The following is a 16,149-nucleotide window of genomic DNA, read 5'->3' as shown; positions in this document are numbered from 1 at the left end:
TCTCTGAGTTAACGGCATATCTAGCTGCTTAACCACACCCTTTATCTTTAGTACTCTGTCTAGATTTGTTGGGTTTTCTCTAAGAACCAACACCTAACATGCAAATATTGAGTGTTTCCTCCATTCTCCTCCTTAGGACTTTCTGTTTTGACTTACTCTATTCAACACAGGATCTCCAACTCAATTTCGAACGCAAGCAGGGGACAGTAGGCAGCATTTTGTTTCTGACTTTAAAATGGAATGACTTTCCTCTTTTTGGAAGATGCTTGGTTTTCATTTGTTTGCTTGGTTTTGCACAGAAGCTATCAGCTTCCAGAAATTCCTCTGTAATTCTCACTTATCAGGAGTTCTCATCATGAATGGATGTTAAATTCTATCAAATACTTAACCTGAAGCTGTTGGGCCAGTGAGAACAGTTTTCTCTCTTTAATCTGTTCGTGTAATAAATTAACAGATTACATTTAAATAGATTACATTTATAGATTATCATGCTAAGCCATCATTGTATACTAAGATAAAACTTACAAGTAAAGTTGTGGTGCAGAAATTTGTATTGTAGAATACTGCTTTTCACCTGTTTTATGTTTCATGCTTAAAAAAAAAAAAAAAAGGGCTGGCTGCCATATAAGTTTGAAAACAGGACAAATGGTCTTTCTCATCCACAGTCCTCTAGCTGCCATGTTTGAATTATGCCCTTTCAGTTTCTCTATTTCTACCAGGAAAAGGAGCTCCTAGGCAGATGCTAACTCAGCGTGACAGGGTGCAGAACAGAGCTAGAAGATTCGGTATCTATGTGACAAAAAACAGTTCTTGGTGTTGAATGCTGACACCTTCAACTCGATGGAATCTAAGCTTACAATTCATCATCAGAAGACCGTCACAGATCGATAGGGGAACAGCAGCAGGACCCGCACAAAATTGATAAAGCAGAAAACAAAAGGACCGAAAGTCAAAATGAACTACCGGAAAGAATAGAGAAAAAGTAACACAAGGGAATGTTATGGTTTTCCATTTTATTTAATCAAAGACTGGTGGGTAAACATAAATACAGCACAATTACTTCAAATCATTCTTCACACCGTGTACACACAGACCGGTGAGCGTAATCCGAAAGAAACCCGCAGTCGGCAATGAAACGCACTCAGCTTTTCCTTCCCTCGCTCAAAAAAATTAAAAACACACAAACTTAGAATCTCATCAGCACACACTCTCTTGTGACAAATGATTCAGACATAAATAGTGGGTGCAAAGAAACTATATGCTAACGTATGTAGAACTTCTGTTAATGAAAACCCAGAAGCAGCCGTAAGGATGAAGACACGTTCCGTGACTGGTAACAAGCCGGGCCCCGAGGGGCGCCGTCGGCAGGGATCGTGCTGCAGAGAAAAGCTATAGACACACACAATGGAAAATAAACTGCGAGATCAACGCATGCGTGTTTAATACTGGAAAAATCACGGCCCTCCAAAATTTCTCCACGTCTGTTATAAAAGCCCTCTGCACTCATCTAAAATTAAAATGATCTTAAAAGGATAATACTTGTAAAGTTTACTTAAGTCTTTTCAGCCACAGAAACTGCAATGGAAATAAATGTTCAGAGTCATTTTCAAAACAAAAACAAAAATCTATTCTTCTGATGACATGCATGATTAAAAGGTCTATGCAAGTACATAGCTCTACATTCCCAAGGACTAGGAAAAAAAACCTCAAGTCAATGTTTAGTTTGCAGATGGTCAAGGATTTTGTATTCCAGCAGGAGTTCAAATCTTCTGGATCTTTTCACCAACAACTACTGGATTTTCTTTCCTGATTTTCTCAGCAGCATCAGCTTTGTAATTGTAAGAGCAATTGTGTACATCGGAGTAACGGTGTACACCACAGTAAACATTTCCACACCGGCATTCAAACCCTGAAAATGGATCAGTACACACACGTGAGTTGCACGGAAGTATACGTGGTAAGCTCCTTAGCATATTAATGATACAATCTATCATGTATTTAGGGCAGCCATCTAAAGAACCACTGCAGCCAGTTTCAGCACTCACTAGCTAACAGCTTCCTTCCTTACTCCTCATCTACAGAGTCTGTCCCACAGCAGAGCCTCGCCGCTTCTCTGAGCTCCGCCTCCGTACTGCGACGTGGCCACAATTACACACTTCCTGCCAAAATCAGGACTGCTACGTGGGACGGAAGATATTTCTCCAATCACATTCTAAATGTGAAAGTAAGCACACTGTCAGAAGGCGACCTGAACATTTAAGAAAGGCGTAACGAGACTTCTGGCAGAACTGGTAAGGGAGAGCTCGGCATCGACCCCGGCTTCCCAGGCGGACTCCAGCGCAGAGGCCACCGGGCTGCTGCGGGCTGGGTGAGGGCGGGCTCCGGAGTCTGGCGCCTCCGCGCGAAGCCGCCTCCTAACGCGGGCGAGTTGCTTAGCTTCTCTGAGCCTCGGTTTCTGCAGCTGTAATTCTGGAATAATAAGTTACTGTACGGATTAAGTGACGAATGTGCTAAGTGCTTAACATTTAGTAAACGTGCAATAAATGCTATTTATTTTAGAGAAATGCCCAAAGAGCTGAAGCTAAAAGGGGAAAAGGGGAAGGGGGGGAGCAAGAGAGGACAGTCCTTATCAAACCAGTCCCGCTTCCCAGAACTCAGATTTTAGGACAGGACGGAACTGTTGGACATGGAGAGAGGAATCAGTATGTCTCACGCTGACACCTGATGGGGGCGTCCTCTACCCCAGCCCGTTCCGGCTTCAGGGACCTCTCCTGTCACTTCATGCTAAGAGTGGAAAACGAAGCCGACCATGACAGCAGGCCAGCAGGCTAGACGAGACGGGACTTACTGAGTCTCAGCCTCCCAATCATGAAGTCAGAGTTCCCGACATGTCCTAGGACTATACTGGATACCAAAAACGCGTGTTCTACAACACCTGACTTGTTCACGCTTGTATTCTTTCAATAAACCCATCCGCCAAAGTACGGGCCAGTCGTCAACGCCTTCGGTACCAGACCGTACTCCGGTTTCCGCCCTCTCTCCAACCTGTTCCCTGGCCGGAGAAACCTTCCTGAGATCCCGAAAATCTCATCTGCTCTTCTCAGCTCCAAAGTCACAGTCCTGGGGAGTACTCAGCACGATGCCGGGCACAACAAGTAATAAACGGGAACCCTCTCCGCTGCGCCCGCTCCCCGTGGTGGAGCACAGCCCACGGCAGCCGCCTCCCCTCTTCCCAGGCCGCGCCACAGCCGCCCTCACCGGGCCCCGTCCCTTCCTTCCTCCGACCCTTGGTTCAAGCTAGTCTTTCTGCCTCAAACGGCCCTGCTTCCGTCTGCGGGCAGTCCCGCTCATCTCTCGAGACCCGGCCGAGCCACGCTGCCTCCACGACACTCTCCGCGACGGGCCTCTCGGCCCCTTCCGCCACGTGACTCGGGATAGCTGTCCCTGAACTGCCGAAGCGATCCACCCACCGCACTCGACCTGCTTCGGCTGCCAAAGACCCAAATCATGCTTTCTTCCTGTCCCCGTGGCGATACCGTCTCTCCGCTGTGTGGCAGCCGCGTGGGGCCCTCACGAGCGCCGCCAGCACCACCGCCAGCCGCCGTGCACGGGAAAGCGGCCCTGCCACTGCCCCCGCTGCCCACCCTGGCTCCGCCACGCAGGAGACACGCAATTCAGCGCCCGCCACCGTGACCCGCCCTAAGGCTCGCAAATCTGGGGCTATGGATTTCTAAAAGAAAATCTATTCATTTTACTTTCAGGTATGTAATTAAAAGCTACTTTATTTAAGAAAATTCAGGAGCTGAAGTGTATCCAGTATTAACTCTCATGGGAAAAAAAAAGATCTCCACTGAAGCCAGGAACAGAAAGCCATGCGTTATTTTAAAATACAATCTTAAGTTTAAACCAATGGATTTAGGCCCTTACCAGTAAGTCCCACTTTCTTCCTGCACATGAAACAGCGATTCTTTTTTTGTTTTGGTTTTTCAAGAGACTTGCTTTGCTCTTCAGACGGCTGCTGGGCCGTATCTGATACTGAAGCTGACAAAAACAGGAAGGTGGTAAAATGTAATTATTCAGGGAGATGTCAATACTAGTGAGGCTATCCCACCGCCCCCCGCCCCCAGCGATCTGTTACCGTGAGGACAGCGGAGGAATCCGTCAGCATGGAAAGATGCTTACGTAAGTTACACGGTAGAATACACACTATTACACCCTTTGCATTCAAGGTATGTACCTACGTTAGGTATCTGGGCACGCACACGTGCGCCCGCCCACCCACCCACGCACACACACACAGGAAATCTAGAATACGTGCTGGTATGTTAACAGTGACTCTAGAAGTCTGGCGCTGTATTCCCTCTTTTTTCTAGTAATTATGTATCTGACCCCCACGCAAATACTAGTTGGGTACTCTAAGGGAGTGCCTAAGAAAATGGCCACACGCCAACTCTGAAATATTGCTGGGGTCAGAACTATGTCGATTTCTCAGAGAACAAGGACAAAAAGGGCTGAAACCAAGATTAGGAGGAATACTATGTTTAAAATTCTCAGAATGTTTCACATAAAACCTTTAATATGTTGGGAAGATAATTTTATTACAATGTTTTAATTAGGATAATAAATCGACACACGTTAGCAGCAAAGTCAAGGCCAGCTGCACCGAGATTCAGTCAAATCGCCACGCCAGCATCCCAACCAATGTGAACCCTCCTGTAACTGGACGCTGTCCCCGGAGCCAGAGCCAGAGTCTGTCACGTGACCCAGCACGCACACATGACACCTCGCTCTAAAGCAGCGACTACCACAGTCAAGCTCTCCCCATCTCGGGGTTTCTCAGCGTCTGGTCCCGGAGGACTCTCGCTCGACTCTGCTAGCCCCGCCGACAGCCCACGAGGTGTCTCACCGCCGAGCCCCTGCCAACAGCCTTCCTGTGCAGAACGCTCTCCCACGCCCCTCCTGCCCACTCGTTCCCTGGCTTACTCGCATTGGTCCTTCCTGCTCAAGCTCGTACCATCAACTCTTACTCCACCCTCCACCCACCAACTCAGAACAGGAACCTTCCCACGCGCCCACTACTGGTGCCCTCACGGTGGTAACGGCCTCCTGTCGTCACCCGGCTGAGCAGTGAGCGCCTCCAGGGCAGGCCGTGTCCTCTCCACTCCTGCTACAGCGCCTGTCCTAGCACCCCGACCACAGGGCCACGAAACCCGCTCCGCGGCCCTCCTTCGGCGCTCACCCACGGTGGCTGGGCGTAGTCACATGCCCCACAGAAGCCGGGTGGGATGTGACTTCCCGTGCGCATCTCCAGCACCCACCACCATGAACTATACATGGCACATGCTCGAGCACTTGGTGGAATGGATTCCAACCTGCTTCTGTTCACTACATTCCCTCCCATCGTAGCAGAACAGTGCAGAGAGAACACCAACGACCAAGTAAATATGCATAAACGAACAACTGCGTATGACTCATCACTCCACCTAGAAATTCTGAAGCCAGATGGGAGCCCGCTGTGCTAATACAAACATTTCATAAACACTTTAAGCAGATTATGGACACATAAAACCTTTTATTATTAATAAATAAATATCAGAATGTGGACTCCATGATGGTAGGGGCTGAATGTCTAGCTTACTTGGGTTATCCGCAGCCCCCAGAACAGTGTCAAATAACATTCTGCTATGTGTAAGGGACTCAAACATAGTGTAACTTGCGATCAGAAAAGAATTTCCTAATTGTCTTCAAAATCTGTAAACCATAACATCCAACCTGTTCTCCCAAGAAACTGTGATATTCATGTAGCTTATATGAACTATAAGCTTTAATTTATTTTTATTTTATTATTTTATGTTGCTGTATTTAAACAGCAACAACAGCAGTACTCCAAGAGAACTCTGTCTTAACAAAACCAGGTGAATTACTGAGGCACAAACTTTGGAATCCAGAAAGGGACGAGTGAAAATAAGTTTCCCTGCCCCGCCCCCACACACGCGCGCGCACACTCCCGCGTACGCAAGTCTCAGCCCTAAGGTCCGTCCACAGCAGATGCGCAGCCTGTAAAGTTCAGGACCCACAGGCTGCCCGAGAGCTTGCAAGCGAGGGCTGTGAGCGAGGGCTAGCATCTGTGGCTGACCATCGTCCTCGAACGCTCCCATGAGACTAGGGTGACCTTTGCTTGCCTCAAACTACTGACTGTCAGCCTGAATTTAAACATTCACCAAATCAGGTCCGGGGCAAGATGATCTAGAATTGTGTAAAGGCCTAGGATTCCCAGAAATTACCCATTTCCTTATATATGAGATTTAAGACCAAAGCATGCCTTCCCAACTCTTAATTATGCAAAAGGAAACAATTCCATCTTTTAAAAGGGCCATAAACATATTGAACCTGAAGCCAAAATAAGAAGTGTCCTCAGGGGATGCCTGGGTGGCTCAGTGGGTTAAGCCTCTGCCTTCGGCTCAGGTCACGATCTCAGGGTCCTGGGATCGAGACCCGCATCGGGCTCTCTGCTCAGTGGGGAGCCTGCTTCTCCCTCTCTCTCTGCCTACTTGGGATCTCTGTCTGTCAAATAAATAAATAAAATCTTTAAAAAAGAAGAAGAAAAGTGTCCTCAGAACGAGGCCGTTTCTCACGGTGCCAGGAGAACTGGACACAAGGTCAGCCGCTTGTTAATGGCCGAGAACAGGCAGCAGCCTACTTTCTATCTGCTGCTCCTCAAGGTCTGTCTGTTTGGGAGGCCTAGGCATGAAGGCTGGGAAGTAAACTTGATTTTTCATGGGAATCCCAACGAGACAAAGTCTACTGGCCAGTAATTTTAAGATATTTCACAAACCCTCTGCTCTAGGGCCTGCTAAAGAAATACACAAATATAACAGTAAGCACAGAAACTACTTAGCATTAACTCTGTTTGGAAGCATATCAATACACACGATGAATACTGACAGGCAGCCCAGGAGTCACTGGCAGTAGACACAGCCCCCACGTAACGTAACGCGCACATCTTTCCCACACAGCAGGACCAGTCCCCCCACAAGCCCCTCGGGGGTCAGACGAAGCTCAGTGCTCGGGGGCTTCCGCTCACCACTTACACCCACTGCGGACACCGCCCAGCTCTCCAGCAGACTGGAGGGACACGCCCTCGAGGACACTCATCTTCCTTCTCTGTACTCCATTTTAAGCAACATGAGGGGCTGAACCCAATGATCGTTAAGCTACTCCTAGCTCAAAAATTCTTTACCAAGTGAGAACTCTTTAAATATTCAAGGGAAAGTAAGGCTTATAGTACAGCAGGGTCTAAAAAAATAGACCGAGCCATAGATTTAATGTTATATTTTTCCAGCCACTATGTTAAAAAGTATAAAAGGGCAAAGTTAATAGATATTACCATTTAAAATGTAATCAGTATTTAAAGTATCAATGAGATATTTCTCATCTTTTTGACACTCTTTGAAACCTACGTACACGTTGCACGACCAGCGAACAGACACGCACTGCACTAATTCCAGCCCAGCCACCTGTGAAGTGCTCAAGGCTACCCAAGACCAGTGGCCCCCCCCTTTCTGGACACAGCAGCTCTGTGCAGAGCACTGTCTATCAGCAGCTATCTGGGGCGAACAAGTGTCACTTTAATCTTCTTAAAACACAACTCTGTGCTACCTTAAAAAACAAACAAAAGCAGCCGGCCTTCACAAGGCTCTTTCCCCTGTCGATTCGAACCCAGTACACCTCAGGAATCTTCCATGACTTCCTTTAAACGACCTTCTCGGCGTCTGCTCCAACACAGCCTTGCTGAACCGGCCCCTCCAGCAAGTGCGGCTGCCGCTGCCCCGGAGAGCACCGTGTGCCCGCTGTGTGCCGCAGACAGCCCTCTTCACCGCACCTGCCTCCCGTATAAATGAACCACAGGACCTGTGGCCTCCGTGCCTGGCCTCTTGTCCTCTGCGTGTTTTCCAAGTTCAGCCCTGCTGTGGCAGGCATCAGGGCTTCGGTTCCTTTCGGCTGTGGAATGCTGCAGGGTGTGGACAGCCCACATCTACCCAGTCACCTGCCGATGGCCATCCGGGTCGCTTCCATGCGTTGCTAACTATGAACAACGCTGCTGTGATCACTCCTACACACGTTTCTGTGTGGACACGTTTTCAATCCCGCAGGAATTAGGAACGGAATTCCTGGGTCATAGGGGTAACTTGGGACTTTCAAAATTCGACGTGTAACTGTCACACTGCTTACCGAAGTGGCCGTACCACTGCATGTCCCCAACGACCACGTATTAGGCTTCTCATTTCTCCATACCCTTCACACCTGACCATGGTATACTGGCATCTATCAAATCCTCTGCCCTCTAGAAAACTGGTCTACTACCGGATTATAACATTCTTTATATGTTCCTATCAGATATATGATTCGCAAATATTCTCTCTCATTCTGTGGACCTTTTCATGGTCTTGATGGTGTCCCTTGAAGCAAACAGGTTTCAACATGTCTGTTTTCCTCTGGTTGCTCGTGCTCCGAGTGACAGACCTAAGGAAGCCCTGCCTGAGCCAAGGTCATGAAGACTTCCGCCTGTTTGTCTTTTAAATGCTCCACAGTTTTGGCTCCTGTAGTCTAGAGCTCCAGGGCACACTTCTGTGTAAGGTGGAGCGGAGCGCCCGTGTTACTCTTCCCGATCTAGCATCACCTGCTGGAACCTGCTGCTCCCCTACTGGATGCTGTCGGCGCATGTGCTGAAAACCAACTGCCCGCGCTTCTCGGGTATTTCTGGACGCCGGGCCTACCCCCCAGTCTGCAGGCGCGTCCTCACGCCCGCACCCGCGGTCTCAGGTACCAGAGCCCGTGGGCAGCTTTGCAACTAGGAGCTGTTAGTCTTCCTGCGGCTCCGGTCTGCTTTTCCCAGGACTGTTTGGTTCTTCTCACCCAGCCTTAGAACCAGAAGAAATCTTTGAGTTTTAATCCAGACAGCTTCCTCAAACTAGTCTAACAGGACTGTTGCTCTTGGACTGTTCTGAGCCATCAAGCTGCCCGCTCAACACTGGGTGAAGTCAGCAAACCTAAGGGCTGGAGCACAGGGAATGCACTTGCCGCGTCCCCTCCGGTGGCAAGCCCCGCCCACCACTCCGACCGTAGCTCTGCGCACCGACCACGGGCTCCGCGTCTCACCACACTACTGCTGGACGCTGCACAAGCCCCAGTTCCCCGAAGCCTCCTGTAACCGCCACATTGCTGTGGCACTGTCCGGACTAACAGTATCCTTCGTGTGCCTGACACTCATTTCAGCGCCATCGCTTCCCTGACTTCCAGCACCCTGTAAGCTGGATGTGGCTGGTACTTCTTCTCATTTAAATTAATAAAAATACGACTCAGAGAAGTGGGAGTGTCAACACATGAAAATAGAACCTCTGGGGCGCCTGGGTGGCTCAGTCAGTGAAGCGCCTGCCTTCGGCTCAGGTATGACCCCAGGGTCCTGGGATTGAGTCCTGTGTGGGGCTCCCTGCTCAGCGGGGGGCCTGCTTCTCCCTCTCCTCCTCGCACATGCTATCGCTCTCCCTCAAATAAGTAAATAAAATCTTAAAAAACAAAAGAAAGAAAGAGAGAGGGAGGGAGGAAGGAAGAAAGAAAATAAAACCTCTGATCCAAATTCCATTTCTTTTTACTAAGGTTCAGGATCGCAGGCACTGAGAGGTGAACCCAGTGAAGTACAATGTGCAGTGAGGCAACCAAGTACGACGGTGTCAAGTGCACCAAACACTCCAAAAATGTTGTTGTTTTTTTTAAAGATTTTATTTATTTATTTGACAGACAGAGATCACAAGTAGGCAGAGAGGCAGGCAGAGAGAGAGGAGGAAGCAGGCTCCCCGCTGAGCAGAGAGCCCGATGCGGGGCTCAATCCCAGGACCCTGGGTCCGTGACCTGAGCCGAAGGCAGAGGCTTTAACCCACTGAGCCCCCCAGGCCCCTAAAAAATGTTTTTAAAAGTAGCTTTTGTGAACTGAAAATCTGATATTCCTAAGTGAGACTATGAGGTGCTCCTCTTTGATAAATTAAAAAGAATAATGACAAGAGGAAGGCGCTGTAGGACGCCACATTCTCATTCAAACATTCTTCAGAGTCACGAGGACAAATGGAAGCAGCACCAGCCCCTGGCGGCAGCACAGCTTACTCAGAAGCAGAACACCGACAGACAGTGAAGCTGTTTCAAGGACACTCAGCTGAAAGCTCCAAGAAAGAGCGTTAGGAAATGCTGGCGCAGACGCATGGCTGCTACTCACGAGCCCTCTCCATCGGGATGATCTTCCCATCTACATCAGTTTCCCTGAGGGACGCGAATGGAGTAATACAGAAGAACGCAGACACCTGGCCGGTCACCAAACAGACAACCCTACCCTGGCAACGGCGGGGCTGCACGTCCCAGTCTCACGAGCACAACGACTGTCCGGGGAGAGAAGACTGGCCCACAGTCGGGTCCCTGGGTTCCATCCCAGTGCAAAGGACCACAGCGCTGGAGCCCAAGACTGCTCCTGTCGGTGTCTGTCCATTCATGAACAGATGGAAAAATACCCTCTGCATTCGTTTCTATCCAACAGGAAAATCACAAGTACATTTACGTTACGAGTGTACACACACACACACACACACACACACGCTCATTCATTCCCCCCCACCCCCCAGCTACTGAGAACTGGCTTTATGCCCCTTTACTTTTATGAAAAACCTACATTAGTACCTGCTTTTGCTAACAGAAAGATATCGGTCAAAGAGAATTTTCGCTTTTTCAATTGCTTTGTTACACCATTTTAGTTTATAAAACGTTTCACCAAAATGCTCTACTTCTGGATAGAAGGGAAACCTGTATTTGTGTATATGTTTATAATAAAAGAAGACATTCTTAATTCAACAGCATAAGCAAAGCCTTTTTAAAAACAAGGCTGTTAAGACATTTTATGCACTGAAAATGAATCCTCTCAAACTCAGATGAAACTTATACTGGATTTTTCAAAGATTCTGCAATGCTAAAATAATGAATGCTAAGTTTTTAAGAGGTTTTTTAGTTTTTAAGAGGTACTTGTAAGCTAATACTGGTTTAACTTTAAAAGTCATTGAAATTGGGGCGCCTGGGTGGCTCAGTGGGTTTAAGCCTCTGACTTTGGCTCAGGTCATGATCCCAGGGTCCTGGGATTGAGCCCCACATCGCATCGGGCTCTCTGCTCAGCAGGGAGTCTGCTTCCGCCCCCCAACCCCGCCCCCACCGCCTGCCTCTCTGCCTACTTGTGATCTCTGTGAAATAAATAAAATCTTTAAAAAAAAAAAAAGTCATTGAAATCATACATGAAAAAAGGAGTCTATAAATTTTGAAAACCCCTTAACGATTTCTCGTAATACACCTTCAAGCCCACCTTCTGCACTCCTGTCCTCAGGGCCGGACGCAGAACACTACCCTGCTCCCCGTACACCACAAATGGTATAAAGGCACTTTACAGTCATAGCTGAGCAACCTCTCTTCATCTGTCAGACGTGTACAGTAACTGCTACCGTACACATAAGCGGCACACATTTTGTTTACGACCAACATTCAAAGCTTTGTTCTACTGGGAGACATACCTTCATGATCAGCAGCCTGTCTTCCTTACTTAGCTCTCTTCCCAAACTGCTAAGCAACCTGGCTTCTAGAAACTCTCCAACATGGGCACCTGGGGGCTGGAATTCACCAGGGCCCAGAAGCTGTCCTCCTTTGTTGATTCGTCCTCCGCCCTGCTCCTCACGTTAGCACCTCATTTTTCAATGTTTATCAGGGACTTCCAAATCGCAGACATAATACTCATCACACATCTGAATACCCATTATCTACCAACAGCCTCTAGTGGAGCTCATTCTGGAATGTGATCCCATCCAACTTGCCGTGTGCACATCCTGTCCGGCGACACCACCTCGAGCCCCTGCCTAAAGCAGTTGGCCACTGCCGCCATCCCAAAACCGGAAGCTTTACCGCCCTTCTCCTACTTCCCACGCCCCAGGGATAACTAAATCTTAGGGATTTGTCCATTTCTGCCCTTCCTAAACTTTTTCTGTTTAATGAAAAAATAAAAAATTCTCACTTAAAATATTTATTAATTTACAATAATATGCTGTATGGAAGAGAATACTGATGTTGGCCAGACAGTGTATTTTCTTATTACAGCAAAATCTACAAATGGGCAAATCATGCGAATCATCTCTTGGGCGTGAACACCGAGCACGGGGAACTAGCCAGCTCAGTCACTGATCAAACTTCAGCAGCCTTAGCTAAGATTACCAGATACATCTGTCGCTACCATGCAAACACCATGTTCGAGGGAAGGTCTCCCTGGCCCGGGTATAAACCACCATCTCCACACAAGCACGGGTTATCCACTCGCCTCCCCGATCTGTCCACTGCCTCTGCCCGCGAGAAAGCCCTCCTGGATCGTTGTGACCCACATGATGGGGACGCAGAGCGGGGGCCAGAATAAGAGGTCCCATGCCGTGAGGACGAGAAACTGAACCTGACGGCTGCCCTCGCAGCCCCACCTGGGGGGAGAGGGACGACGGCCAGTCAGGTCAGTCTCCGACAACCTGAGTCCAAAGACAAGAGATGCCCCTATGCTGCCGCTGCTCGCGGAGAAGTAAGATTCGGGCTAACCTGGTAAAAGTTACAGTAGAAGAGAACAGTGTAGTACCACTCTTCACTCGCTCAGTTCTCCAACTAAGCACATCTACGATTCGCTACATTTACTCTGACACAATTACGTATCAGCAGCGAGTGGCTGCCAACATGTCCGTCAAATACTTGAAGACACGAAATACTCTGCTCACAGAGAAAATAAATTTAAAAAATATTTTTGAGGCAGGCAACTTAAAAGAATCTACGCTCCGAGGACAGCGCCTGGCCTGGGTCCTCGACTGCTCCGGGAACGACGGACGCGAGTTAGCTCGGGTGCAAACCTTGCCGGTCTTCTGTGTCGGGCACTGCTTTGTCCACAGATGTGCCGTCCACTTGGGAAGACGCCACAGATGCTGATAAAAGTGACTGGTTGGGTACAGGGCTAGAAAGGCAAAAACACGTAGATTTACAAAGTGATCCGCATGCAGCACAGGAACCGGAGGGCCGGAACGAGCACGGGGTCGGCACGTGTCAGTGCACTGTTACACGCGGGAGCGCGGACGTGCTGGCGACTTCCGCGTTAACCAGAGCGCCAGCAAACCAGAGACCAGCGTGCACGCAAGTTCCCGGCATTAGCAAGAGGAGCGACAGCGAGTGGTCTCTGCGCGGCTTCACCCCGGGAACATTAGCGCGGCCGCGCCCGGCTTCCAAGCCCGGCTACAATGCTGGAAGGGAGGCGCAGGCACCACGGGCCGGGGGTCTCCCGTCCCCGACTGGGGAAAGGGCTGGAGCAGAAACGTCATCCTTATTTCCCAACAGCAGAGGACGAGTGAGGCAAGTATTTCTATGTTTTCAGGCTTCTACAGGGCAGGACCTCACAGCCAGAGCGGAACGCCAGGGCGCGGCCCTCGGCAGGGAGCGCAGAGCCGGGCTGGGCCTGCGCCACAGCACGGCCCCACGGACACCGGCCCCCACGGACACCACCCCGGACGGAGCCGGCGTCTGAAGTCAGGACGTCGGGGTGGGATGTGTCACGAGGAGAAATAAAGGAAAGCCTGTCTCAAAAGAAAGGGGAACTTAAAAGACACCTTCCCGGCTCCTTCCCAAAGTGAGCACAGGAGGCCTCTCCGGACTAGTCAGTGGTGAGATGGACAGGGAGTTCGGCCGGCTGACCCTCTGGAGACTTGACCCCCTCTGCGGCACCCGCGAGACAGAGCACGCGCCTCCTCCGTCACCTGCCTCCCGCCCGCCACTCGGAGCCGGCACCTTACCTTGGCTGTGCGGACGCACACGCGGAGTCCAGCGGAGACTGAGCGTCGGGGCCATCGCCGTCCGCGCACTGGACGGGGAGAGGCTCCGAGAGGCTACTGACGGAGGCTGCTGCAACAGAAGCACACCGTGGGTTAGGGACTCCGTGCTCCGGGCTTTCCCACGCCCTGTCTAAAACCTACATGCGAGACAGAGCGGACGAATGTTTACGATACCTGTGATACGCTGCTTCGCTACTTTTATTTACAAATTTTCAGCAATCTTCCAGTGGACGAAAATGTACTTGAAACCAAGAAAGCAAGCACATACGTACTGTAGGCACTAATAAAGTAAGCTCGTGTGTCCCAGGACGGCGGGCCGCTCACGTCCTGGAAGCCGCACGCATCTGTGCAGACTAGCACACAGAACATTTAAGACATTTAAGACACAATACGGAGCAGGTAAGGCCAACCCAAGTTCAGAATGAAATCTGTGCTCGGTGCATTAGGTCATTCTTTTCCCTGTTCTTCCCAAGGCAGAAATGTGGATGGTGACTTAATTTAAAAACAATTCATACTGATTTGATTTTGGCCTTGAGAAATTTTGGAAAAATTGTGTTTAAATGGTTCTAGCTTTTGGCTTGAACACGAAGCGACAATGTGAAAGACCGCATGCAGAATTTTACATCAACTACACAACGGCCCACACTCAGAATCCTCCCGATCCTTCCAGTACAACCACGGACACAAAAACCCACTTCCACAACCCCAGAAGAATCCGCGGACACACAGAGTGCACCCAGAACTCAAGCGAGCCGGTGCTGAACACCCCTTCCTCTCAGTGGCACCGAGGCACCGCTCCTTCCGCCCAGTGTACAGTCCTCTCTCAAGTCAGCTGTGGCCACCTGTAACCCACGCTTTCCTTCTACAACTATCTTGGCTTCAAAAGTCACCCAAGATAAAATAACCAAGGTCCTCGCAAACCCTCCCTCCCTTACACCTGACTCACTGGATACCTACATACACTCAGAGCAGGCCTGGGTTTTCCTACGAGAACAGAGTTCTGTCGGACAGCAAGTAAGGCTGTGGAATGGATTTGTTCTGGTCCTTTCCAATGGGCAAGGACACCAGTGATAGGGAAGACACGTGAGGAGGGAGTGTGCTGACGCGAACGTGGCGACAGGAGCCCGATGTGAGAGTAGGAGAACGTTTCCGGTGCTTCGTGCCACCCAAATCTAGGTCAGTGATGAATACTGCTGGGTTTTGACAGAATTACTTACCAGGTGGGCTTATTCTACCATTACTACTATTCTGTCTTTGAAGATGTTCTTTATAGCACACTGAACACATGCCATTTGTACGAGGGTTTCCATAAAATCCGCAGCCAGTGGAACAGAGCATAGGCACTTGGCTGTGATTAGTTTCTTGAGCCATGTTCCTCTGTTGCACACCTGAAATTTACACAGAATTAGTAAAGAACTCAGACACACTGCAGCCACACATTATCCACATTTGCTTTATATGATTAAAAAGAAAACCTACATATACTCCTGCCCTAAATCATTCTATACACCTGTCTCAAGACCTAGAGCTAAAGTAGAGAGAAAAAATAATGACCAAAAGATAAACACAAGAAGGTGTGTACTGGCTTAGACAATGTAAATGACTCTAGGGACAGGTGTGTTCAGAAGACTCCACACCACCAGAATGTTCAGGAAGACCCTTTAAGGCTAGTTTAAGTTTGGACTCCTAATAAGAAATACGTTATACGTTTTGCTATGTGTTTTACTATTAATTACTAAGCATTAACACTTTTGCTCCAAGTTCACTGAGCACACTTGTATAATTTATTGTTGAAAAAGCATTTTACAGAACACCAATGCTGGTGAAGACAGGAAGAAATGGGCAGAATGTGGGGGAAATGAGGAACTGGCCTAAACTCTCTGGCAAACAATTCAGCAATTCACTGTAAGAGCCTTACAGAACTGCCCTCAGCACCAGTCACTCCCCATCAGGCCTTCAACACAGCAGCCAGGGTAGAAGCAGAAAAAAGATGCACACACAAGGGACGTGCGTCACAGCACGATCGATGATGTCGGTACATTTCAAATACTTGCTCAACGTCAGGAGAGTGCATTTTATCAAAGGCTATGGGTCACGGAAACATTTCAGTAGACCTTTAGGCAGAGGAGAATGCTGGCAACAAATGAAAAGACACCACATGAACTGAATGAACGATATGCTGTCAATTAGGACAAAAAGAGCATCCACAACCCTCAAGAAGGAC

General features: G+C 49.0%; 1 protein-coding gene across 5 annotated transcripts in view; it reads right to left on the bottom strand.

Moving 5' to 3' along the window:
* Positions 1-996: 996 nt before the first annotated feature.
* Positions 997-16,149, bottom strand: part of ZFAND6 (zinc finger AN1-type containing 6) — a 67,211-nt gene continuing 52,058 nt past the window's right edge. For 4 of the 5 annotated variants that reach the window (XM_046007571.1, XM_046007573.1, XM_046007574.1 and 1 more), the window contains 5 exons: positions 15,143-15,313; positions 13,887-13,995; positions 12,957-13,057; positions 3,928-4,041; positions 997-1,909 (listed from right to left, as the gene is read on the bottom strand). In XM_046007571.1, coding sequence (XP_045863527.1) covers positions 1,761-1,909; positions 3,928-4,041; positions 12,957-13,057; positions 13,887-13,995; positions 15,143-15,296 — 627 coding nt within the window. In that variant the 5' untranslated portion in view covers positions 15,297-15,313 and the 3' untranslated portion in view covers positions 997-1,760. The remainder of the gene's footprint in view (positions 1,910-3,927; positions 4,042-12,956; positions 13,058-13,886; positions 13,996-15,142; positions 15,314-16,149) is intronic. The other variant, XM_046007570.1, reaches the window with a different exon arrangement.

This window comes from Meles meles, chromosome 6 (genome assembly GCF_922984935.1).
Source record: "Meles meles chromosome 6, mMelMel3.1 paternal haplotype, whole genome shotgun sequence".
In the NCBI taxonomy this organism is placed as follows: domain Eukaryota; kingdom Metazoa; phylum Chordata; class Mammalia; order Carnivora; family Mustelidae; genus Meles; species Meles meles.
Note: the sequence above shows the minus strand (reverse complement) of the source record. Positions and strands in the feature narration are given on the sequence as shown.